This window comes from Agrilus planipennis, unplaced genomic scaffold (assembly GCF_000699045.2).
Source record: "Agrilus planipennis isolate EAB-ADULT unplaced genomic scaffold, Apla_2.0 scaffold185, whole genome shotgun sequence".
Lineage (NCBI taxonomy): Eukaryota > Metazoa > Arthropoda > Insecta > Coleoptera > Buprestidae > Agrilus > Agrilus planipennis.
In genome coordinates this window covers 502,186-529,724 of record NW_020439401.1, presented here as the reverse complement: position 1 = coordinate 529,724, position 27,539 = coordinate 502,186, and the positions used below count along the sequence as shown (strand labels likewise).

Sequence of the window (27,539 nt, the reverse complement as noted above, 5' to 3'; positions counted from 1 at the left end):
TTTATAATTGTTGGTGGTTTGAATATTAGAAATACAATTTAAAAATATTTTTAATTTTTTGTAGAAAAACAATAAAGTTTTAAGAAATCGTATAATCGTTGCAGTTATTTTGAATTTATAAAAGTTAAACACATAAATATTACAATTACCTAGTAAAGTATAGTTTCAAATACCGTTTTCGGTTCCCAAAATTTCTTAAAATTTGCTATATAACTTTTAATAACCGAGGTTATTTTCGATACCTGTATTGATAAAATTGATTTAATTTAAACATTTCGTAATAAACCTACCTATTGGCTGCTTTAGTCTTTGCAATAAGTTCTTCATGATTTTTATACCAATCTTCCAATTCCTTCTTCGCGATTGCACGCCATTCTTCTTTCTTCAGTTCTTCTTCCTTATCTGTATGTTAAATTTTTGTATTTTAACTTTTTATCTTTAATTACATAATTATTACTTTTATTATTATTTTAATAGTATTGATTAACTCCCTACATTTCGTACTATTCTAACTCACCTTTTTCTTCTAGTCTCTTTTGTTGTTCTTCTCTCCACTTTTTTATCTTTTCAGGCTCTTCCCTTGTCCTTGTAACATTTAAATCTTCCTTTGCCTTTGTACCATTAAAATCTTCCTTTACTTGAATTACATACGTATGTTAATTTGATAAATACTTACACTGAGATGCCAATTACCAAAAAGATAGAAGCTACAGTAATTGGCTAATTTAGTAATTATTATATTATTATACATATTCTGTTAATTAAAAGCAGCATGAAAATTTCAAATTTATCTTTTCTAAATGATCTTTAATTTCACAATGCGAAAATATCGACATAAATTAGTTACTCGGCACACCATCACCTGTTACGTTTTGCTACATGTCAAAATGATGACCTTGCTTTATAAAAGAATAATTTTATCGAGAGCAAAAGATTGTAATTAAATTTAATAGTACTTACACGATATACTGAAGAAAAATGATTTACGGGATGTGAACACGGTCCAGAAATTATTTTTGTTTTCGATAAATAGCGATGTCTTGAAATAGACGCCATGACACACATTCGCCGTCGCGGCGCTAGGCGTCTAAATACAAGTTCGCGAAGTTATATAGGTATTGATCGGATGTACAGTCAGGACCGTAATGAAAATTTTACTTATTACTTTATTCGAAATTATGTACTTGATGCAATTTCTAGTTTATCTTAAAATGTTAAACAATTGTTTACATGCTTATTAGGCATTGTAACCAAGACTTTTACGGTTTTAATTAGTTTTATTTATTTTTTGATATAGACATGCCTCATGAAATGTTACAGATTCATGTTACAAGATTCTTGACAATACTCGTTTTACATTAGGATTAAATTTTTGTATTGTTAATTAACTGCGAATAAACTAATGGCCGATATTACTTTAATTCATGATGTTTTAGATTTTATAAGCTAATTTATTTATTTATTGTGACACATTTTCTTTTTAAACTTTGATAATATAATTGAATAGAGGTGTTATACGTATAATCTACTTTCANATTACTTTTATTATTATTTTAATAGTATTGATTAACTCCCTACATTTCGTACTATTCTAACTCACCTTTTTCTTCTAGTCTCTTTTGTTGTTCTTCTCTCCACTTTTTTATCTTTTCAGGCTCTTCCCTTGTCCTTGTAACATTTAAATCTTCCTTTGCCTTTGTACCATTAAAATCTTCCTTTACTTGAATTACATACGTATGTTAATTTGATAAATACTTACACTGAGATGCCAATTACCAAAAAGATAGAAGCTACAGTAATTGGCTAATTTAGTAATTATTATATTATTATACATATTCTGTTAATTAAAAGCAGCATGAAAATTTCAAATTGGAAATATTGTACCTGGTATAGTACTCAAGTAACGGCATTAACAAAATAAATGTGTAACATGTGTAGGGTTATGGAACATAAAGCAGTAAATTAAATAAATAATATTAAAAGTACAACAATTAATTAAATAAGGAATTAGGTACGTTAAATATATAAAAAATACAACACATAACAGTAAAAATAAAATAAACAAGTAGTGTAAATCTTTTTGTTACCAGCACCTATTAAGTAGTTAATTAATCCATTTTAATTCTAAATAAATTACGATTTATGTATCGTCAATAGTTTGAGCATAGAAACATCTACTCAGTGCATTTCGGCTTTTCCCTTGAAATAAACCCAAAAAAGTAAGGAGTTTATAAATTGTTTACAGTTCAGTTTATTAAAAAGACATAAATCCATCAGAAAAATAAATAAATTGATTTGCCGACAATTGGAAATACCGCAGGTGTATTCATTGCAGTGGTAGAATAACACACGTGCATTAGCTTAGCGCCTGGGTTAAAACGTTAAAATACCTACTTGTAAAATAAACCGGTTTCAACCTAATAAGCAGCATATTCGTGTAGTACCTACTGCTGATATGAAACAGATGCAAGCGTGAGGCAATATGAAAAGGAAAAAACTAGGAAGATTATATTTCCATAATAATTTGAGAAATTTTAACTACTACTATCAAGCACATGCTACGAGTAAGCTAAAAAAAACGATTAATGTATGTACCTGAAATCCCTGACTGGCTATCATTGTCTAGAAACATTTCACAGAGATAATTAAGAAAAGCAAAAGCATCCGACATGTTCAGCAATGTTATAAGTTACCATTAGATCATTGCAAATTAATACCTACATAGGTCCTTTGAAGGTTGTCATTTACGCAAATCTTTTTAACAACTGTTTGTTTATTTAAATAATTTAATAAGTATAAAAAATTAAAAACGAAAATTAGATATTTATTTAAAAATTAGATACCTAGGAAGGTAACCAAAATAAAACACAGCTGGACATGTCTTTGGAGGAAAAAAAATCCAACTGAAAAGAGAATAAAAAATTACCTTCACTAAATTCCTCTTTTGGAATTTCAACATTATCATGGTCCACTCCATTTATCATTTCAAAGCTTTCTGAATGCTCTTTTAGACTGTTTGTGGTTGGCTCTTCTACAGGCAAAGCACATTGTATATTGTTGATACAATAATAATAAAAAAAATGATAATCCTTATTACACGCACACAAACACATTTAGTGTGCAGTAGAAAGAAAACATGCATTCACACAATCATGCTTATCATACCAGAATTGGTCTCAACCAAAAGCACCAAATGCTTCTTTGTAGGCATACATATAATATTAATAGTCCAGCAAAAATTATTTTTTCGGTTATTAGAAACATAATTTTGAATAGTTATATTCTTATGAAAAAATATAAGTACAGAAAATTAATTTAAATCCTTGATAAACACGATAATTTCTTTAATTAATTAATTTTATTAATTGTAAGATAGAAAAGACATTGTGTCATTTGTGTTTGAGTTTGTTGAAGTGTTTGAAGAAAATAACGTGAAATAAAAATAAGAGAGCATAATAAACATACATTTTACGACAAAAAATAAAAAAATATACCTGCTGTAAATCCGGGAACAAAAACTGCAGCTGGTTTTACTTCATCCTCCAAGCCTGCTAATTCACTCTGTTCTCTAGCTAAAAATTCAGCAGCCGGATCTATTTCGAAATTATCTCCAAATTCAGACATTCTTAAGTTTATTAATTGTAAAAGTACAACAGAATATTACGATCAATGAATGTTTTAAGGCGGCGTACAACTCGATGGCGTTGTCAGCTATGTTGTCAACTCAGACGAACATAACATGGAAAATAACTGTCAACCTCTGCTGCTAAGTTAGCTGCAAATACAACCAAAAACCACGTTGTCGAATGATACTCAAGTATCAGAAGACTGAAAATTTTCAAAAAATAAGTCATCACAAAATCTGTTTTGATTATTCATTACATAGAATGTCTTTTATGAGTATTATTTGTATGATNGAGATTTGTTCTAGTTTTGTACATGATTTTTTCATAAATAAACAATGAATAATACATTACCATTATAATAATTTGTATACGTTTTATATGAAACGTATTTCTCGTATTTATTTACAGGGGGTATATTTCACGATTGTGCTGTTCACGATATCGATATGATAATTTGGATTCTTGGCGAATATCCGTCTAAAGTGTCGGTGTCTGCCACAGCAAATATTCCCGAGATAGCGGAAATTGGAGATCATGATACCGTTGCCATTCTTCTCACTTTTCCCAGTGGCACAATTGGTGTAATCGATTTAAGTAGAAACAGCAACTACGGATATGATCAGCGTCTTGAAGTAAGTCACTTTAAATCCGAAGGTAATCTTCGATAAAAGTGATTCAAAAATAAAATTATTTTAATTCGATTTTTTATCTGTTTTACTTTATATGTCCTTATGATATCATATTCAAAAAATTGCGATAATTTTGTCGTTCTTTATGTAACTTTAGAAATTATTACAAAAAAAAATTGTTAACAATAAATTCCACTGCAGTCGTGGCAACATTGGTTGTAACTTCGGAAGGTCGCGTTTCAGCTCACCGCTTTTCCACCAAGCAGTCGTTGAGAGCTCAACAAGATTTCAAACGCTCCGCGAACTGTTTACGTCATCACTCTAACATAAACACATCTAATAACACAAGTTTGTGTTTTAAAATTTGGTTATGTTCAAAATTTTTCAAAATATTTTCGAAAATCGGGGGATTTCCCCTCAAAACTATTTTTTACCGATGTTAAAAGGTTATACATATATTTTTACAACTTCATGAAAAAATGGAGGCCGATCTATCCCAATTTACCCTAACTTAAATGATATGATCATTTTCTTTTCCATTTATTTGGTTACCTATCTCATTGTCATTTTCTTATTTTTATCCTACAATCTTCCATTGAAATTTACGTATTCCTCATACGTAATATATATTATAAATAATCTTGTTTATTATTTTAAATGACATTCATAACAAATAATGACAAACTGCAATTCAACTATTTATTCAAAATTATCGTATACGTACAATGTAGACATACTCGTCTCACTAACGTAAACATGTTTTTGAGATAATAAATGAATAAAAATAATCAATAAGCATTTTATAAATTGTAACAATATTAGCAGGCATGTGTTACAACTTTACTTGGATTAGTTTTGGCTTGAAAATTTATGAACTCTTAACATTAATTGCTAATAGAGCAAGTTATAACTTATAACAATTTTATATTTCTTAGTTCCACTGACCTGATTTTATAAAAAAGTTATAAATTATAACGTCATACGTTATGAGACACTTGATGACAATGGAATCTCTGTACAGTTCAAAGCTTAATACGTACGATTCAAAGTGCGAAATAGTGAAACGATCTCTTTAGGTACATTTAATCTTTATACCTATGTACGTATGTGTATACAGTGTACCCAATTAATGTTAAATGAGTAACTGATGTGTAACCGCCCGGCGACGTTACTGTAAAAAATTGTATATTAAAATCGAAATAGTTTTTTTATTAAAAAACAACCTAACGATGCACTTCCGGGTTCTTTTGTATTAGGTTTATCTTCAACGGGTCTTGAGATTATATCTATTATATTCTTTTAAGCTTTTGTATTATACATTGTGAAATTTTAGTTGAATCTGTTTATATGATTACGGGATCAAAAACAATGACATTAAATTTAATGAATAAAATGTTAATTTTGACGACATAGCGAGATGTCAATGTCAGACGTTCAAATGTTTGTTTATCAATAAGTAGATCATTATAAGGTCGTCAGGCCTAATTGTAAGACTTCTTGGACACGCATTCCTTCCTATCTTGAGCTAATCTTCGCATTTCCCTAAAACTAGAACATCCCACATCCTTAACTATTTGCGAACAGTAATCTAATCCAGGTCTGTCTGCCTCTATTATAAGTGCTGTGGCTATAGAAACAGAAATTTTCTCGTTAAAAGTTGTAAACTTTGTGTAATAGGTAGATGCTTGTTCTTACCCCTTGTGATTGTTATATTTGTTATGATTAAGGTTTGTTAAATGGTTTAATCATTAATGTCTATATGTTGTAGTGTCGGTTGATGCAATAGGTATACGTATTTTCTTCATAGCATAGCAACCGCCAAATAAAAAAATTAAACATTAATTATGTTTATTTATAGTTATATGTGTTGTATGATGTATGCGTATGTTGAACATCTGTTATCGTGTTTTAAAAACGTTTAGAGAAGATATCCATTGAACTAGACATAAAACTGATATCAACTGCCATAAATATTTACAATTAGGAACACGAGACTTTATTAAATCGTGACTCCAGATAAGTCGAATGCTGACCGTGTTCCAATCCAATTTGCAGTAGTATTCATTAAAATACTAATTAGTTGTTAATAACGACGATTTGTAGTAGTATAAACAGTATGTAAACAATTTACCGCTCGAGAAAACACTTGGTGCAATGCAATTAAATTCCTTTTTTGTAACAAAAATATTCCCATTTTAATAGGTATTTTAATGCAAAAAAACATTAAATTCGGAGAAGTGGGGAAATCTTTGAAAAACACCTGGATTAAAAACTCCATCGGAAAGGAGAAACAATCCATCATCGAAAATTATTACTTTTGATTTTTTCTCTTGGAAACATTTTAAGATTGAAACAAGAAAAACAAAGAAATTATTAAATGAACAATTTTGCTATTGTTTTGTACTTGGTATGCTCATAGTCCCATTTCAAAATGTCTTTGACCTTCGTTGGATCATTTTCCGTAAGCAGAGTTCTCAGTTTTATTTTTCCTAATCGCAAATATATAAGTACTAGGATATTTTGTGAGATAAAAGTATATAGAAAGTAGGTACCACTGCAAACAAACTTAAAAGTAGATTTTTCCTTCGGAAAACTGATGAATCGTCGTTGAAAGAGCCGTCAGAAAAACCAACATTTCAGAAACGAAATTTAAAAATATTGGTCAATTATAACTTTAAATTCCTTTTTTGTAACAGAAATATTCCCATTTCAATAGGTATTTTAATGCAAAACTATAAAATAAATTTGGAGAAATGGGGAAATCTTTAAAAAACCCAGATCAAAAACTTTTCACCGAAGGAGAAACAATCCATCATCGAAAATTATTATTTTTGATTTTTCCTCTTGAAAACATTTTAAGATTGAAACAAGGAAATTATTAAATGAACAATTTTGCTGTTGTTTTGTACTTTGTATGCTAGTAGCCCCATTTCAAAATGTCTTTGGCCTTCGTCGGAGCATTTTGCGTAAGCAGACTTCTCGGTTTTATTATTTCTAATCGTAAATATACATATAAATCCGTACTACCAGGATATTTTGCGAGATAAAAGTATATAGAAAGTAGGTACCACTGCAAACAAACTTAAAAAATAGACTTTTCCTTCGGAAAACTGATGAATCTCCATTGAAAGTGCTATCAGAAAAACCGACATAATCAATACACGCGGTTTGTCTTGCGTGTAGACAGAACGGGCTACCCAACCAAGTTACTCAAAAATATTACTTACTGTGTGTCCCGTTATCGTGTAAAAACAGACTGTTCCAGTATGGTTTTAGTAGGTAGTAAGTTGTAATTTTATTTGCTGACGCGATATAACTCGACGATAAAATACTGACAACAACGGTCGCGGTTGGTTTGAAAACATAGATAAAATTTATGCATTGAGTAACAATCGACGTAGAGCAGCAAAATACGGTCGAATCGTCAAATATACTGACGGATTTTGTTTCTTGTAACGTTGGCTGCTCCGGCGATAACCTCTGAACTTTTGTGAGAAATAAAAGAGCCCCAGTGGATACGGGAAGTGGTAGTGTGAATTAGAAAATTGAGATCTCGAAATGGCAACAGTGCAGTTTAAAGACGTTTCACCCTATAAATTACCAAGACAACATCCCCCAGAAGACTACATCTATGGAAAGTAAGTATTCAATTTAATAAATTAATTTATTTCGAAAATGTAACTATATTATTTGGTAATTGCACAGTGTTAACTAAAATAAAAAAAACATTCTTTTTAGATACGTACAAGATGTAACTCTACAAAAAACCGGAGGGTATAATGTTATTGGAATTGCTCTCTTTGGGGTTGGTAGGGCAGGTCAGTATTGTTTTGTGTATAATTTGATGATTTTGATGTCGGCTTTGGTGTTATTAAGTTCATTAAAAATTATATACACTTAAAGTTTTGAAAATCAATCGGTTGGTAGATCTTAAATGTTAAGTTTAATTTCATTTTAAGAAAAAAAAATGGATTGGTTTAAAGTATTTTTAATGAATTATGTATATAAGATTTCTGAAACGGTTTAGAATTCCGATATTTTTGCGATATGAAAGTGGTAATATTTACAAAACGCTTAAATTTCATTTAAATAAAACTTCCCAGAAAATTTCTTACGTAATAAAAGACAACAATTGTTAAACGCAATGTTTAAGTATGCCATGAGTAAACTTTGATTAAAGAGAAATTTACGAACTACCTTAGTTATATATTCTTGCAGTGTTAATAAATTTTCCATAATGATTGAAGCTGGCGCTAACTAATACTAACGAAACTTAATTACAACACACTGTTTTACATGCTTACTTATTAGATTAATTATTACTTTGGAACTTACCGGCATCGTAACGTATGTAGTTCAAACCATTGAGGCTACCTTTTTTATCATTTGTAGATAACATTAGGACCTATTAGTAAAGGAAATTCTGGTTTATTAATCGTATTATCGTTGTATATGGGCTAAACTTAGTTAGGGCATTACTAACTTGTTATTAATATTTTTGTATTGAAATAATAATATTTGATGTTTTGGGAATTGTGTCCAAATAGATTATGAAGATGTTTTGTACACTTAATGAATTAAAAAAGTCCCTTCACTTGATAAAAAAAACCTTTACAGAAGTAACTAAATTTAATGTTAAACGTCACTGAATTGATCTTTTAATTTAATTCATGTAATCAAGGCGATTTTCAAAATAAATTTCAAGATATAGGGATTTTACATCCGTATCCTTTTTCAGGATCAATTCATTTGACATCACTAGTAAAAAATCCTCGTGTAAAATTGCTGTACATCGTAGACGATGACCAATCGAAGTGGAAACCTTTGAAGGATTATTGGAATCTTACAGAGACGATATTTTTAGCTAGTACTAACGCTTCTCAAGTTTTCAATGATGAAAAGTGAGTAGGGAAATTCAGAATGTTAATCAATATGATGACCCCTGCATAGTTTAACAGCAAGATAGTCGTGTCACGAACTTGTTGGTCACGTTTTTATATTAAAACAAACTCAACGTATATCGTAGGACAAATTCGCGATAACCCGTTATAAAGACGTTTTTTTAATAAACAAACTAATTAAGTCAAGTCTGTCGATTTTAAATTATATAAGCTTTATTGAAACAAAAAGTTATTCTACAGACTATACAAAGAACTCAATCTTCCGACAATTTAAAAAAAAACATACATAACTTCTCCCGTCTCCCTGTACAAAATCCCAACTCCTTTTCCCTATAGAAAACTCCAAATTTGACTAATAAAAACAAAACTGTTATAGCCTCATCATTCTTAATATTTCATTTAATAAGCTCAAACAACCCCCTTACTCGTTCGCTAACTCCACACATTCTTCCATCGTCCTTCGTCCTTATTCTCTCACATCCCTCCAGCACGTGCCCTAGGTATTCTGCCTGCACACAACATACAACTCCTGTTCATCTCTTTGAGCCAGTATTTGCACCCTCTACACTTATTCTATGTTTCCACTCTAACCAAGGCATTGATATCCCTTCTTTCTAAATAGCATGGGCTAAGTCTCCCTGCCAATCTCTCCATAAGAACTCCCTCAGTCCTACGCATACCTAGATTTCCCTATTTTTCTTAAATTTCCCTTCATCTCATTCTCACCATTTTCCACATATTCTTACCTTGCCCTCTCCACTGTATCAACTATTCCTGGTTAATTTTTAACAATTCTAGTGTATTGTCTCTCTTTCTCTCTCTGGCGTTACATCCATAACATTTTTTCTCCATATTTCCCTTCTTCTAGATTTGCTAATTTCCCCTCGAGTGGTGACATCTCTTTTCAGCCCTTCCTCTCACATTTTCCCGCATTTGGTTTCCCTCTTTACCACATAGTCCTTTCCTTCATTCTAACATTAAAATCCACTTTATATATTCTTTGTGTAAGACTACCTATTTTGTTTCTTCCCATTCCCATATTTTCATCCCATAAAACACAATTTCCTCGCAACTACAATGAAAAGCATTATCCTTCTTTTCCAATCTTCCCTACACGATTTGCGACCCAAGTCCGACATCTTTCCCGTGATTGCCTTCCACCTCGCTACGTCATTATTTACGTACCACTCATCCCAGTTATTGTCTCCCAACATATGTCCAAGATATACGCAATTCCTCACTTTTTCACTTTTAAATTATAATAGTTGAAAACATTTTTACAATAGACACCCTTTAAATAACGACATACTTAATTAAAATGATTACGTGGACTTCTAAATGCGATTATATTACAAATTATTAAGGCATCAACAATCAAAAATGTTCATCCAAGTTAATAGTTGGAGAATCTGGGAAAAAACAACAGAGGGAAAGAATGGGTTACCCTAATATGCAATTTTTATTTATTTGGCAGTGTTGATGCAGTAGTTGTAGCATCACCCACTCATACTCATGAACAGATAGTAACTCAAGCTTTAGACCACAAGAAAGCTGTGTTTTGTGAAAAACCTGTTGCCGAAGATATAGAAAAGACCAGGAAATGCTTCGAGAAAGCAAAAAAAGTGGGCATGCCATTGCTCACTGCATTCAACAGGTAACTACATCTGAACAAAAACACGCACTTACTTTTTGAGACTATTTTTAAAACGTATGCAAGCTTACAAGTACAGTTATTAGTTATTGTACAAACAGGAAATAGGCGAAACAATTTAGTTTATCATTTGTGTTTAAAAATGTATTTTGCATGTTAACTCATTTTTGTTATTATCAGCACTCTTTTTAATAACAACTGACACAGTAAACGTTGAGTCAAAACATAAAAAAATTAATTTTTGCCGTACTTCGTAAAAAGAGAACTAAAACTCGATGAGATTGGAATTTGCTAAACAGTTTTAATTTACTTGATGAAATTGTGTAAGTTAAGTAGGTGCCGACTGCCTTTTATAGATGATTTAACTTCTTTCGCGTTTATAAAATTACAACGGGAAAAATAGATTTAGATCACGGTAAAGCCATTATTTAAATAAAATTAATTTGCCCATTGTTTTCGCCGTTTATTCTCCTTTCATGAATTATTCAAGGTTTTGAATCACTGATATATTTCATTCGCGCCTGGTTTATACCTACCTTCTATTTTACATCTTTGTCAAAGTTAGTTGATATTTTCATTCATAAAATGGTAATCATTTTGAAATGTTTTTTATTAAGTTTCTCATTTCTTTAATCGAATTGCTACTACGAATTTATGAATACAAAATGTAAAGTACATATTTCACAGTATTTAAAATGTTTTGTCGTTTAACAGTTTGATTAGAATCAGTTGATAGACTTAGTATATACCTATACTACTCTTATTTAGTTGAATTGATATAATTTTTTTTGCATTCTTAGACGTTTTGATCCAGCTTACAGTACTGTTAGAGAACGGGTCAGGAAAGGAGAAGTAGGTCATGTAACTACCATCAAAGTCTGTAGTAGAGATTCACCCTTACCGACTATTGAATATCTTAAACAGTCAGGTAACCACTTGCAAGCTTATTACTACCACACCTTGAATTCCAAATTATCTCAAATAGTTCATATAACAGCATAACATCGCAAAAATTGTTATTGTTGTTAAATTCATAGAAGACATATTTTCATTTCTGAAGATTCGTGAGATTTGTTCTAGTTTTGTACATGATTTTTTCATAAATAAACAATGAATAATACATTACCATTATAATAATTTGTATACGTTTTATATGAAACGTATTTCTCGTATTTATTTACAGGGGGTATATTTCACGATTGTGCTGTTCACGATATCGATATGATAATTTGGATTCTTGGCGAATATCCGTCTAAAGTGTCGGTGTCTGCCACAGCAAATATTCCCGAGATAGCGGAAATTGGAGATCATGATACCGTTGCCATTCTTCTCACTTTTCCCAGTGGCACAATTGGTGTAATCGATTTAAGTAGAAACAGCAACTACGGATATGATCAGCGTCTTGAAGTAAGTCACTTTAAATCCGAAGGTAATCTTCGATAAAAGTGATTCAAAAATAAAACTACTTATTATAGATGCGAGATTATCGAATAAATGATCTATAGTTGGGACCGTCAAAATTGGCATAGTTTGCAATAAAACTCTTACATTTTCTTTCTTCTTTGAATATACTAACTAAACGAGGAATATCGTAAACATAGAAAAGAGATGCCAGGTAGGAATTGTAGCGGGCACTAATAAATAACCGAAAGAGATGCAGACAAGCAAAAGTTGAGCATGTTGCAAGCATCAGACTTAAAAGAAAGTTTTAACATTCTCGGGAATTTACGAAAGCAAAGACACTTGTTTAAAAATATAATTCCAACCAGGCAGTTATAAAGCCGACCCGGATCTTTAGGATACCTAAGCAACCTCTTACATTTGCACCCCTCACTATTATTCGGTTATCTCTTTTCACTTTGTCTGTACTAGTTATAAAGCATTTCCTAATTTAACAAGGGCGTGTGCATAACGCAGCAAATGACTACAGTCCCAAATAGAAACAAGAAAGAAGATACATTCGGTCTCACAGATAATTTATTACAGACTTTACCAATTTTGTTCGTCCCAACTATATTAGCGATTTATGGTTAGAAATCCTGAACAACAACGTATGTTTTGTAGGTATTTGGTTTTAAAGGAATGGTAAGGGCTGAAAATCAACAACCTGTCCATGGAGTTGAATTCAGTTGCGGTCTTGAAGGCTTAAAGAGGTCTCCTATATTTTACTCGTTCCCTTCTAGATACCAAGCTGGGTACATTAATGAAACGGAGCACTTCTTAAACGTACTTCAAGGTTTGTGCTTTCTTTGTATCTATATTTTTTTTGTTTTTGATATTGTTATAGGTACTAGCTACAAATAATTCGTACTTTCGTCAAATTATCTTTTATTATTGTTATTTTTCACAATTTTTCTATCTGAGTTTTCAGTTTCAAAGCAAATATCTACTCAATTTTTTTATTAATGCTACCTAAATGATTAGGTATCCATTTTGTTTCTAGATAAAGAAAAATTATCTGTAGATCCAAAAGATGTATTAGCTGTTACTAAAATTGCAAGTGCATGTGAAGAAGCTGCGAGAACTGGAAGGATAATAGAATTAAATTGGAATGAAGAAGATCATCCGCAGTACCAGAAAGAGATGTATTACTAAGAAAAAGATTTAACCATTTTCATTCATAATCTCTTTATATTTTAGAGGAAGTATTCGTTCTAAATTATGAAAAACTGATCATTACTAACCAATTCCAGTGAAGATATCATCCATTTTACCTCTTTATCATTAATTTATCGACTTTTATTTATTTTTTAAAAAAATTTTCTCGATGTTATACAATAAATTGTTACAATACTAACCCAAGTCGTCTTTCATTAGGTTTTAGCCACAGATTTTATGTTAATGTTAATAGTAATGGGTCCCATTTACTGTAAGTATTATCAATAAATATTGTAAAATACAAAACTTTATTTATTTTAAAACTCCTTTCTTCGGTTACTTCCTTTTCCTTTCCTTAAGGTTAATTTCACGGGATTTTGCTCTTAAATATTTATTACCTTCAACATTTATTTTTCTTCTTATTTACGAAATCTACGACATATTGGAAGCAGAACAGGAGTTAAGAGGGGTAAAGGTATACCTGTTAAATGCTCAAATGATAAAATTATCTTTTTAAAAAATTGAACATTTATTGTTTTACGATGTACAAAATGTACAAAGTCTAGTCTGAAGCTAGAGTGTCTTGACAACGACACTTTACAATATTTATAAGCTCGGTATTACTTAATCAGCAAAATGCTACCTTTACGTTTAGTTATATGGCTTATCCTAACATCTAACATACCTAGATTAGAAAACTATTCACAAATACCATGTTAAGGATGTGGGATGTTCTAGTTTTATAAAAATGCGGAGATTAGCTTAGAATAGGAATGACTGGAGATGCGTGTCTATGCAGTCTTAGGACTGACGACCTTATGATGATGTTGATTGTCAACGGTAAACACCTTTTTCTGAAAGGTTTCAAATTAGGTTATGACCCTTCCGCTGAAGTAACAGTAAAAGTGATTCTAAACATTGAAATACATTAACGAATAGTTTAAATCTCAACACCAAAACACAACACTAGCAAATGTTCGAACTCCTTTTCCGTAACAGTTGCCTTCTTCGTGGGCTGAGTTTTCTTCAAGCTGTAAAGAATGTAAATTTGTTGCTGAAAAGTATTTGGAACATTTATAGTGTCGTATCTTGTCGTTGGAGTTTATTCTACAACATCGCTACAACTTCCATTAGCAATATCGCAATACAGACAGTGTATTGCCATCTAGTGGGTATTTGCCGCTACTGAATCAACTTGTTTAAGTGAATTGACGACAAATACTGAATCGGTTTTGAAATACATTGTTATAATGCTATAATTTACTATAAAATTTGGTAGTTGAAATACTGCTAAAATATTTTAATACTTCGTTGAAAAAGTGTTTCTATTTTACTCAAATGTGAAAACACCGTAAACTACCACTCCACTAATTGTACCAAATAGATAAATTTGGATTTTGCTATACTACCAGAATATTAATACACTAAACACTAAATAAGCGACTGTTGTTGAGTGTTAATTTAATTTCAAATAAACGTGTTGAACTACATTTGGTACCTAGTATTATTTTTAATTATATGTGTATGAATTATGAAGTAAATCTCTTCAACGGCATCTAGCAATCATTAAAACTACCTACACGTAGTTTTTATTATTATCTTTTGATATTTTTTAGACAAACATTACTAGTATCTATATAAGTTGTGGGTTGTTAGGAAATCTGATAACATATAACTATGTCTACCGAGAAGAATAGATATTTCAGTGTAAGTTAAGTAAGCACAAACACGTTTTATGTTTCTAACTTTCCCTGGGGGAATGGAATAATACAAAGTGATCAAAGAAATACAATCGTATAATAACTGAATGTAAAAAAACGTAGACATTGTCCAGTATAAACACAAAATGAAGGAAAACTAGAAAGAAAAATAATATCCTGATGTTACGGGATCGGACCAGGTTTTTTTATTTGTGACATCGTAGAAAAACGAAAACCGATAAACATTCTCTATATCTATCTACAAAGTTTAGATGTTGTTGGAAACAAATAGAATTCTGAGGGTTCGTAATACAATAAAGAAATCATTGTATTTAGTGTCCCGTGAGGGGGGATTCCCAGAGCTTAACAATACATATTATAATAATTATCTAAAAATAATTTTAGTTCAAAAATAGTATTATAACATGCATCTGCCACGTATTATCAAATTAGAGATCTCGTTAGTTTCCGTTTGTTATTAGATTATAATTAAGAATTCATAAGTAAACATTAAGTCTAAAAATATTGGAAAGGATTACTTTAAAATAGGATTATTTCTGAATTATCCATTCATCTTTTTACACAATGTTTGGTGCTAGGCGTCTATTTAAAATGTTCGGGAGCATCTTCTTTAAAATTGGACCGTATATCTCAGTTTCCTTTCAATTTCTAATCGAATTTAGTTCGAAACTTGAGAGTCTTCACTTTATAACTTTCCCAGAATGCATACGTATCACTGCTATGAATACAAAACGAGAATGTCAATTCCCTAACACTTAATATTATTAGATTAGAAGTGAATTGAAACAGTCACACTATAGTGCGATGTAATATTTCATTTTAAACGAGTTGTCTTCAAATTAAAATTGACTTTTCTTCATTACTAAGACCAAAACTCTTAATTAATTCGACAGGGCTGTGTCGTAACTAATTTCTTTTTAACAACTATGAGAGCTGATTCTCTTCTGATTAATTAAAAGTGTTTATTAGGGTACTTTCTTTACCTTTTTATTAAAAGAAGGCAATTAAGGCATTCTACATTGTAACTACTCGCTTAATTCTATTTTAAGCGACCAGAACATATCTCTTTATAATAGGCGTTTGACTTGTTACGATTTGTTTGAAACGATCCTTAATAACAAAGTGAAAATCGAATTTGGAAAAACGAAGTTCGCTCCAACGAACCGAATATTCTTGGAACGGAACTGTGAAAGTTTATTCCTTCGAATGAATAATGCATATATTCTTTGGGGTTACTTTGGGGTTGTTTATGCGAACTTTTGAAATTTAGGCTTTAATAGCTCGAACCTGTCGGGCTGTGTAGATACGAAACTTGAAATTGGAGTTTTGTTGCCAGATACTAAAAGAAACCTTTTCACTTAATAGAATATTTATTTATTTACTGCAAGGATATATACATAGAGTTTTCATAACTCTCATAACTAGAGACACAATCTTCTTTAAAAGTCACGACAAGCTCGCATGTATGACAGACAATTTCAGCTTTTAAGACTTTTATAGTGTCGGTAAATAGAAAAATCTGTGTTTTGAAAATTATTTAAAAAGTATCAGATTAAATTAGCAAGATCAAAACTTAACACGCAAGGGCAAGACCTAGACCAATACCAAGGCTGGAATATCAACTCATGACTATTTAAATATTTAGAAGTCTGTTTTAGTTGTTGTTACTTTCTTTCATATTTTTCGCCTACTTGAACGCTTTTCAATGCTGTTTCTCTCGGAAAAATCGCACAGCGGACGGACCATAATTCAACCACAAAACTGAATAAATAATGAATAAATCTCATGCCGCATGAGTCTTTCACATATTTTATTCCGAAAATATATTGCTGTGTCTCCAGTTAACAAGTGATAAATTAGGTGTGAGAAACTCCAAAAATTCCATGAGAACATGCGGAAGTTGTAAACTAGATAATTTTTTTGGCAGCCCAAATTCAGTACATGTCAAGTCAAGTTCAGCAAACAGTTCACTTTTCCGAAAGAAATATTTCAATAATTTGTAAAGGCAAAAATGAACGAAAACGTTAAAGTAGTTCCCAAAATAAACGGAGGTTTTCAAGAGTAATTCGTACATAAAAATAAAGGACATTTCTTATTGTTATGTATAAGTTATTATAGGTACTGTGAGTTAGAAGTAATTATTTAGAGACGACAATATATCAACTGCTGCATAAAAGGGAAATAACATGCTGAATAAATCTAATCGTAATGTTGGACAAAGTGGCTGAGTTCAAAGAACATGAATAAAATAATTCGAAGTGGTCTGTATTCTGTCGAAACTGCCAGACGCGGATCGCGATTTCGATCTTTTTGGATCTCATCAGCGCTTCGCAGACAGCTTAGACAGAATACAGACCACTTCGAATTATCTTATTCGATTATGGTAAGGTGCCTATCACGTTGAGGTTAGCTACGCCGGGATTCGTTTCAGCAAGTAGATATCCATATATTTAAATGGACTTTGTTGGAGCATACGGAATCCGAAAATGTAGCATCGTAACTAAAGAACATGAATATAGTGTTATAATACAATTTACTAACAGTAATAGTTACACGACGCCCTGTATAATATCTTGCGTTGGTACCTTACTCAATTAAATAATCAAGGGGTGCTGTTGTAAGCCATAAATATTAGTTAAATGTTCTAGATATCTAGATGGCAATGGGGTGAAATTATATTATGAAATGTTTACACTCTCCACACATAAATTCCTCTATACATAACTGTAAACAGAAAGGAATGTTATTTTGATGCATTGTTGTATTGTATTGTTTAAATCTCCGAAGTTTCATTAGATGTTGCAAAGATCAAACAAAAAACATTGAAGATATCATTTGAACGAAACGTAAATGCTATAAACCACATAGACATAAAACTTCTTAAACTCTAATGGAATTTCATGCAGGTATACTTATATGTAATTTGTTCTATTTTTTTAATTTCTGCATTTGCTGCGAGACTACATTAATCAAAGAGTATAAACCCTCATTTTGTGCATTATTAGTATTCATCATGACCGACTCATTTAACTTACGCATTTCGTTAAAAAAAAGGCACCTCCCTCTACTCCCTGAAAATAAAATGGAATTTCATGCAGGTATACTTATATGTAATTTGTTCTATTTTTTTAATTTCTGCATTTGCTGCGAGACTACATTAATCAAAGAGTATAAACCCTCATTTNAAATTGAATACTGCTGGAAATTTCATATCTCATACCAAACAAAATTTGCAATTAGATGTCAACTTTAATGTAAAAGTTAGTACGATAACTTTTGATGTTCGTCATTTTAATTTCTGCTGCATGATATTCTCCGAAAACTTGTGTAAATCCTTTAGACATCGTTGCGTTCCAATAATGAGTAAAGGACACACATGCTGTATTGCAGATTGTTATAAAGTGCTATGTTATAATTATTCCATGAAGCATCAAAGCCATTAGAAGTTTGCTTTACAAATGATGGACCAACAGTGTAGGAACACTTTTGTGTATGTAGATACGTAGTATTTGTACATGGATACATTTATGTGTTCTTGATATTCTAGACAGCATTGACATATATTATAAACATTTACACTTGCCAGCAAAAGTGATACAACACTAGGATGTAATAGAAAGACGGTAAAATACGAAAAACGAAAGACAATTTAACGGAAAGTAAAAGCTAAATAAAAGTAAAACAAAAATACTGGTATGCAAGGGAAGAAAAAATAGGGAAAGAGCGAATATAAAGATAGGAGACGAAAAATTAGAAGAAGTGACTGATTTTAGGTATCTAGGAAGTCAGATCAGTCAGGACGGAAAGAGTACTAGGGATATAAAGCAGAGGATAGCGCAGGGTCGTGTCGCCTTCAATAAAAAGATGTCATTTGTATACTCGCGAACGGTTAATTTAGAAATTCGAAAAAGATTGTTAAAAGCATGTGATGAGGATACCGTGGATAAAGGTTAGAAATGAAGAGGTATTAGAAAGAATAGGAGAACAGAGGACTCTATGGAAGTCAACAAGAAATAGGTGAGATAGGTTAGTAGGACACTTTCTAAGGCATGAAGGTCTAGTCAGAGACATATTAGAGGCAGAAACGGGAGTAAGGAGAGGTAGAGGTAGACCTAGCTTAGACTACTGTTCTAGTTTTAGGGAAATGCGAAAATTAGTTCAGGATAGGAAAGAGTGGAGGTGCGTGTCCAAGCAGTCTTAAGACTGACGACCTAATGATAATGAAAAGCTAAATAATTAACTAAAGTTAACTGGTTAACTAGCAAACGTTGCATAAGTCATAATTAAGAGAATTCAAGGACAGTTGAAGCAAATAGAAGAGCGAAAAGTTTAATGTAACCCTTTATTTCAAAATTACAGCACGGTTTCTAAGTCACAGATGATTAGTTGAACGAATTCTTCCTTTTGAATAGGTATTTGTTTTAAGTCTACTTTACTATGTATATACATGTATGATGTATCACATATATTTTATATTATGATTTATCAGTTGTTCCTTGAGCTCATCCCATCGATCCCCCATGGGATTTAAATCAGGGCTTTCACGTGACGTTGAACGTACATGGGGGATGCTATATAACATCCATAATCGAATAGTGTAGAGCATATGCATGGGATCGTTATCCTGTTGGAAATAATAACTTCAATTTTTCCAGGCTACCGTTAAAATTTGTTTTTAAAATGTTCAGGTTGTGACCCATGACTTGAGCAACTGTTACAAGATTAAATGGTCCAGCATGGCGCCTCATACCCTAAAATATAACGAGAGCGGATTATGTCACAATTCTCACCTCTACGTAGGTCTATTAAGACTTTTTATTTTTATTCATTATTTTTTTAATTGACTTTCGCATTTTATTTGGTTATCTTAAGCTGAAAACTTTTAGTAAAAGATATGTAACAGGGGCGTATTCAATCCTTTTGTTTGCAAAAGTCAAGAGTGGTCCACATCGTTGTACATTTTAAGTTCCATATATGTATATACTGTGTGACGAAAGGACCACTGTAATTTCGTCGTTATATCCGGAAGTCGTTACAGGCAAAGGTAAAGAGATACAGACACATGTACAAATGATTCATTGAAAATAGTTGCTACACCCGGACTCGACGTTACATCCGAAGTCGCTATAGCCACATGAATTTTGTACTAAAGTATGCTTTAAATTCAAGATTTAACGTCGCTATAGTAAAATTCTCGCTATAACCAAGGTCGTAATAAATTGAATCCACTGTATGTACGTTTAAGTAAAGACGCCTCTAGTGATAAGTAATAAGTGAAAAGTAAAAAACGTTTCCTACCGCACGCTTATTTCCTCCCCGAGTACGTACGCTATTTCACCATCCCTCGACTGAGATTTTTTTTAGGGTAAATAATTTAGTACTCACGTTATCGAGAGACAAATGGTAAAAGCTCTCGACAAAGTAATAGATATTTTTGTATCATTAAATGAAAATGGTTTGAAATTTTTACGTTATATCGGGTAAAGTAAAAAGCAAACAAGCGCGTGGACCAGAACTTTCAATACATGAGCTTTGACCTTTGACCTACCCGCGAATAAGTACAAAATATGATATTTTTGTCCTCTGTTAAATTGACTAGCGTTCAACATTACTTTATCTTCTTGTTGCACTTTGCTGTACCATGAATTCTGCTGCCGAGTGTAGAAACGTAGTTCGTTTCGTATCGTGTCCTTTACAAGTCTTTTCATGATCGTGCAGCATCAGAGAGCTTGTTCGAAGCGATTAGAGAACATGAGATGTGCTCCAAAACGACAGGAGAATTTGGAAACGATGAAGTGATGTTTTATTCACCAATAATGGACGAATTCGCGTACCTACATATCGAATGGATATGTAGAACATTCGAATATTTGTACCAGCTGAAGAGACACGTGTCCATCTAGGTAACAGGAATTTATGTGGGTATCATTTACAGGAAAGCATACGTTGTTGTTTGCAAAATGCAAAAATGTGGGAATTGAGTAGAAAATAAAATACAGGATAAGTGTAAAAGTTACACTCGGGTGCTTCATGTCTGTTCCTGTTCCTTCCGTAAACTCATGATTCCGATTAACTTCATAAATAATTACGTGCAAGTGCAGGTGCAGGCGACATATTAAAGTACAAGTAGATCTCAAGTCAGAAGAAGACCGCATACTAAAGTAATTTTATCTTATAATCCATTGATTTAAAATAATATGTAAATTTGTAAATAGTACAGAACTATCAATACAAATAGTAGATTGTTATATAGAAAGGTATATCTGGAAATATGATACCTAAAATATACAAGTTGGTGGCTATTAATGGTGGTAGGTATATGCAGTATCTTTTACTAGAAACAACAGAATTCGCTTATAAAGATATTGAAGTGACAAACACATCATACCAAGCGGGCGCCATACAAAGCATAGTCTTAGAAAATAAACAACTTTCTGTTATGGTTAGCTATCTAGTTTAATAGGGAGAATAACTACAAATTGTGTATATTTATTAACAACACTAGCAAATGTTCGAATTCCTTTTCCGTAACAGTTGCCTTCTTCGTGGGCTGAGTTTTCTTCAAGCTGTAAAGAATGTAAATTTGTTGCTGAAAAGTATTTGGAACATTTATAGTGTCGTATCTTGTCGTTGGAGTTTATTCTACAACATCGCTANAAACGCTGTACTTAATTATTATTTATTAATCGTTTCCTTTTTGTGGGTATTAAATTTCATATTTACATCATTTATCTTCATAAAATTAGTATTTCTAATATCTTTACAATACAATACAATTTAGATAATGATTATCCTGGTCCTGTTTTCTTACCCCATCCTTACTATTGTCTTTAGGTTGGAATTTTTACAGCAGAATTCCGCTGATTATTACCGAACCACGAATAAGGTTTTTCAAGGAAAATCATTTACATTAAGCCAAAATTGAAATTTAATTTAAAAGGAAATACGCAGGTATTTAATTTGACGTTCCCATTTCTTTTTTGATGGATCGCGTAATGTGGTGCTTGAGATGTCAAGTATAATTGCATTGTCGCTCTTTCGATTATTTCGTTTTCAATATTTAATTCGCTTAGTATTATTTACCTGCGCGGTAAGTATAATTCTGTTTTTCAAAATATAGGTATAAGGTACATATATATCTTCCAAAGAAATGGGTCGTATATTTAAGTATATTTCGTTTAATTTCTGTAACGATGTGACCTTCAGTTTGATCGGCGCAAAGTAGAAAAGAACAGCACTAGGCCAGAAAAGGAAGGGTGAGGAACGTATAATCTGTACAGTATTACACGGAAAAATTGACCATTTTATCCACTACAATTTCATTGCTCAAATGTGCTGTTATTGGTACCATTTACTACTGAAAATATCAATGTGATGTTTATTTATATTTGAAGACATATTAAAGGCTTTAACACTTGTTTTCGACTCGCGCTATTATTCATAACTTTTGGCAGGTACTGTATGAAAAAGTATGTTTAATGTACAAGAGTCGAGAGTATAATGAGCTTTTTTCTCCCTACCTATGATTTTGTCAGCGCGCATCCAAGACATTGGAAGGGGCACATCGCTACAGAAAGTAAATGAAGTATAATTCGATGTAAGATGCCGTAACTAATACGAATACAGAAGGCACAGTAGGTACAACACCGAAATAAAATGTAACAGCTAATTTAAGAGAATATTGAATTATTAAATCAAACTTTGTTCTATGAAAATTGAAAAATTGTTTTACTAAAGAAGTTTTTTCTTTTCAGATAGCAGGGACGTCGAGGACCCTCACGATTTTGGTAAGCTGGGATTTTTAATAACCCGAATTTTATTGTGCACAATTTTTCTATTTCATTTTGCAACACTTAGTGTACCTATTTGATGTTTTTACAAATGAAAGTGCACCAAGGACTTTAGGAAACTTTTTCTGAAAAAGGACGAAGTTATATAATCCTCTTAGTTTCATCAATGACCCACTATTCAAATCTATTGATAACTACGTATTAATAATATTTTTTTGTAAAAAGTTTTCAATAATCGCATTAGTTCCCTCTAATTGTCTTATGTTTCACATTATTGTGAATGTAACCTTTATTTATAAAATATAAGTCCAGTAAATGTAATTTAAACTTTTGGAGGTATGTTACGTTGTATTCAAAGGATTTTGAGACCTCGGTTAGTTTTCAGAGAAGCACGAGATATTTTCAGGTAGAGAGGTTGAAAAAATATATTCCACATGTTCATCAAATTATGCATTTTCGCTTGTGCTACATAAAAGAGGAAAAATGCCGACAAAGAAATGTGTAATTTTTATGTTTGTGAACGTTTTGGGTTACCAGTAGACTGCTCTAGTTTTCTGTATATGCGGAGGTCGGTTCAAGGTAAAAATATGGGGAGGTAGAAAAATTGACAGAAATTTGCACCAAAGTATTGTACTATCTTATTTTAGAAATTATTAAAATGTACATTATAAAAAGAATAGGATTTCTAGAACGCTTAAGTTTTTGATCCGAAATTTTTTAAAACTGCCACACGCAGATCGCGATTTCGATCATATTACATCTCATCAGCACACCATTTCGTAAAGACCTAAAGAGTAAGTTTATCTAATATTCAAATAGAGACAGAACATTCCGGCGAATGGAGAAGATTTTTACTATTTTCTCCCGCTACGTGTCGCTATTATTATGATCCTCAGGTTTATCTTGACAACAGGATAGCTTAATATAAATCTCAAGTGCAAAAGAGACAGACTAATTAAATTTCCGACTTTTATAAAATTTAACAAAATGACAAAGTTCCATTTCTTCTAAATAATAAAAAATAAGTACAAACAATTATGGGCTAAAGCAATAAGTTAAAGGTGGAGTTTAGAGCGCGGTGATGTACGGATGCGAAACATGGACACTGGGCGCGGCGGAAAAAAAGGTTACAAGCGTTCGAAATGTGGTGCAATAGGCGAAAGATGAGGATATTGCGGATAGAGAAGGTTAGAACTGAAATATTACAAAGAACAGGAGAACAGAGAACTCAACGGAAATCAATAAGAAATAGACGAGATAGGTTGGGTAGGACACTTTCTTAGGCATGAAGGTCTAGTCAGAGATATATTACAGGCAGAAACGGGAATTAAAAGGGGTAGAGGTAGACCTAGATTACATTACTAGTTAAGGATATGGGTTGTTCTCGTTTTAGGGAAATGCGAAGATTAGCTCGGAACAGGAAAGAGTGGAGGTGTGTGTACAACCAGTCTTAGAACTGACGAACTTATGATTATGATGACAAGAATGTAACAGTGTACCGTCGATTTTAAAGAGTTTATCGAAGATAATTTTAAACGATCTTTATAGCATAACGAACGGCACACATGCCAGGTCGAGTAGCGACCGCTCTTTGAACGGCGTTCAGACGCAGATCAGCGTCGACGCTACCCTTGGGCGCACGTTCGCCATACCGTACAACCCTCGCAAGTCGCGTCTTTATTCGGCGTCGCAGTCTCGTCCTGTCTTCGCGGACAAACACAAACTACAACGAGATGACGACGTTGACATTGTATGGAGTTCTTTTTCAAAATCGACTATTTTCGGCAACGGCATCGGCATGTCTTTAAACCATCTCCGTCTCTTTGAAGTGTTTCTGGCGGAAATTAATTCTGGAATGTGGTTGAAAATGTGAAACCGGTATCGCAGGAAATCGAAAAAGAATGAAGGAAATTGCTCCAACACGACTTTTTTGCACAAAGAATTCGCGAACTGATCGTATTAACCAGTAATAATAATAATAAAAAAACTTTTCCTTTACGTACAAGAATGAAAGAATTCTGGGACATATCCAGGTAGATCACGTCTTGTTCCGATCCTCGATCACGACCATGGATGCCGATAATTCCACCGGCATCCCCATCAGAGTTGATGGCAGTAATCCTCAGACTTCAACCATCAAAGATGTTGGCGAAATGTTGTTCAACAGTTCCACGGAATTCTTGTTTCTCTTCGACGACGTCGATCAGTATTTGAACCGTGTGAATTACAGCGGAAACGACAGTGAAATCAAGACGTCTTTGGACCACCAGTTGCTGAACTGTTCTCAAATCGTTAATGACAGTTGTGCTTATCGAACTGAGCTACGCGAGTACAACTATTGGGCACTGTTACTTGTCGTCTTTCCAATTTTTACTTTGTTCGGGAATGTTCTTGTTATTTTGAGTGTTTATAGGGAACGAACTTTGCAAACTATCACCAATTACTTTATCGTTAGCTTGGCATTAGCTGACCTCTTAGTTGCAGTTGTGGTTATGCCTTTCGCCGTTTACGTTTTGGTAAGTCTTTTGTTTTTTGACAAAGAACAACAAAACAATTGATGTTTTAATGTTTTTAGACTTTTTGATTCTTATTTAAACGTCATCGGTTGGTGAGGATATTTAATTTCAGTAGAACCACAGATCTATAGAAATTTTACAGAAATTTCGCAGATTTTACCGCGACTTCACTCGCGGTGATGTCCTAAATAGGTGTCAAAGATCATCCACGACCACATAAAATTCATTTTTTCCATCCCTCGGGAATAGTATTTACTTTCTGGATAAATGTTACCCTATGTCCTTTTAGGTACCCCTGGCAATGTGTCTATAAAATTTCATGATGATCGATTGAGTAGTGAAGGCGTGAAATCGACTACATTGAACTAATTTTTCTATCCTTCGGGATTAGTATTTATTTTTTGGATAAAAGGTACCCTAAGTACTTTTCGGTACCCCTGGCATGCGTCTATAAAATTTCTTGACGATCGATTAAGTAGTTAAGGTATAAAATCGACCACATAAAACTAACTTTTCTATCCTTCGGGAATAGTATTTATTTTCTGTATAAAAGGAACCCTATATCCTTTATTGTACCTCTGCCAATCTGTCTACAAAATTTCATGACCATCGGTTGAGTAGTTAGGGCGTGAAAAGTGGACAAACAGACAAACAAATTCGCATTTATAATATTAGTTAGTTTATTTTCTGTATAAAAGGAACCCTATATCCTTTATTGTACCTCTGCCAATCTGTCTACAAAATTTCATGACCATCGGTTGAGTAGTTAGGGCGTGAAAAGTGGACAAACAGACAAACAAATTCGCATTTATAATATTAGTTAGCATTTAGAAAACGGGTAATAAGAATTTAACATAGGGAGATTTGAAAAACATATTTTACTATAATTAATGAAGTTTCATGTATGGTTATTACTGAATTAATAGTAGGGAACTAGCAGCAGACATCAACAAAACTTCTTTTCGAAAATTAGAGGATTTTACATTACCAATGTTTAAATTATCGAATTTCTAGTAGGTACTCTTTCAATCAATAATTAAAATAACAATAATTCTGTATTGTGTAGTATTCATTGAAAACAACTTTCTTATTCTTAAATATCTTTCAATTTGTTTTTCTTTTAATAAGAGTAACAATAAATGTCTACTCTACACATCTAGTAACAATAATACGTTTGCAGGGGTTCGTTCAATTAACTTTTAATTTTTCTACTTCAACAATGACGGATAACATTGAATTTTATCTCAAGTTCTCATTAAAGAACGTTTTCGAAGGGCTGAATAGAAGTAATTAGCAAAGGTCTAAAAACCTTCAATAAATAATAATTCAAAGGTACGATGTTAGATAAAGAATTTCGTGTTTCTTTCTAATTAATTAGCTTAGCATTGAGATGAAACAGGGATATATCTATTTTGCCGCTTACCTACTCCTCCTTAATTAAATTTACTCATTTATTAATTAAGAATAATTTGTTGACCTTTATCAATTAAAACTGGTTAATATTTCAAACGAATGAAGTAAACTCTAGTAAAGTACTACACTGAGTGTAACAGAAATAGGTGCCGAGTTTTGGATAAATAATCGCAGGGTGAGTTCAGCATTGTGGTTAAGGACAAACATTTTCTTAAGAAAATCAGCAAATTTACAATCCGAAGCCGGTTCTGTGCGTAAATTGGTAATATAGGTATCTATAAAAATAGCGTAATGTTTAGACTAAATAAATTAAATAAGTACGTTACAGGTAGCACTATGTAAATGTAGGAATAGAAGAGAAAGAAAAAGTTTAACTTAAATGAACATCACCTAGATAATTGTAATTTTATTATTAAGTGTTGTCAAGGCTCCTTACCTTTTTGCTGGTTATTGTAAGTAAACTTATCAAAGAAGTGGAATGTCTAAAAATTTCAGACCACACATTTATCGAAAATAATTCTTGAAATCGCGAAATCTCCGTTACACCAGCAGTCATTGGATCTTCCATGTATTGCTGTGTTAAATGTTTCTGCCTAGATAATATTAATTGCATTGGCATCATCTTTCCCCTGTAATGATGCAATCACTTTGGCTTGTATCAAGTATATAAATTTACGCCTCGCTGTTCTTTTTC

At 32.2% G+C, this 27,539-nt stretch overlaps 3 protein-coding genes across 5 annotated transcripts in view; 2 read left to right on the top strand and 1 right to left on the bottom strand.

Moving 5' to 3' along the window:
• LOC108737773 (clathrin light chain) overlaps positions 1-3,795 on the bottom strand; it is a 4,542-nt gene extending 747 nt beyond the window's left edge. Inside the window, exons 1-5 of one of the 3 annotated variants that reach the window (XM_025978930.1) lie at positions 3,495-3,788; positions 2,927-3,031; positions 2,596-2,622; positions 1,601-1,720; positions 291-402 (exon numbers count right to left, since the gene is read on the bottom strand). In XM_025978930.1, the coding sequence (XP_025834715.1) occupies positions 291-402; positions 1,601-1,720; positions 2,596-2,622; positions 2,927-3,031; positions 3,495-3,624 (494 nt within the window). In that variant the 5' untranslated portion in view covers positions 3,625-3,788. Of the gene's footprint in view, positions 1-290; positions 403-1,600; positions 1,721-2,595; positions 2,623-2,926; positions 3,032-3,494 lie in introns of all 3 variants that reach the window. The other 2 variants (XM_025978931.1, XM_025978932.1) reach the window with 2 other exon arrangements.
• A 3,851-nt stretch (positions 3,796-7,646) lies between these two features.
• Positions 7,647-13,711, top strand: LOC108737758 (inositol 2-dehydrogenase). Its single transcript, XM_025978929.1, has 9 exons — positions 7,647-7,893; positions 7,994-8,073; positions 8,994-9,156; positions 10,631-10,810; positions 11,608-11,735; positions 11,991-12,214; positions 12,872-13,043; positions 13,251-13,392; positions 13,448-13,711. The coding sequence occupies exons 1-9, from the start codon at positions 7,814-7,816 to the stop codon at positions 13,470-13,472; spliced, it is 1,194 nt and encodes a 397-aa protein (XP_025834714.1). The 5' UTR covers positions 7,647-7,813; the 3' UTR covers positions 13,473-13,711.
• Positions 13,712-24,662: 10,951 nt separating this feature from the next.
• The window catches only part of LOC112905807 (dopamine D2-like receptor), a 188,316-nt gene continuing 185,439 nt past the window's right edge, over positions 24,663-27,539 (top strand). The window contains exon 1 of the mRNA XM_025978955.1: positions 24,663-25,432. Coding sequence (XP_025834740.1) covers positions 24,986-25,432 — 447 coding nt within the window. The 5' untranslated portion in view covers positions 24,663-24,985. The remainder of the gene's footprint in view (positions 25,433-27,539) is intronic.

Coding starts and splice junctions, on each gene's coding strand:
- LOC108737758 (XM_025978929.1), top strand. CDS start 7,814: ATGGCAACAGTGCAGTTTAAAGACGTTTCACCCTATAAATTACCAAGA. Junction 12,215..12,871: donor GATATGATCAGCGTCTTGAA/GTAAGTCACTTT, acceptor TATGTTTTGTAG/GTATTTGGTTTTAAAGGAAT. Junction 13,393..13,447: donor CCGCAGTACCAGAAAGAGAT/GTATTACTAAGA, acceptor TTTATATTTTAG/AGGAAGTATTCGTTCTAAAT.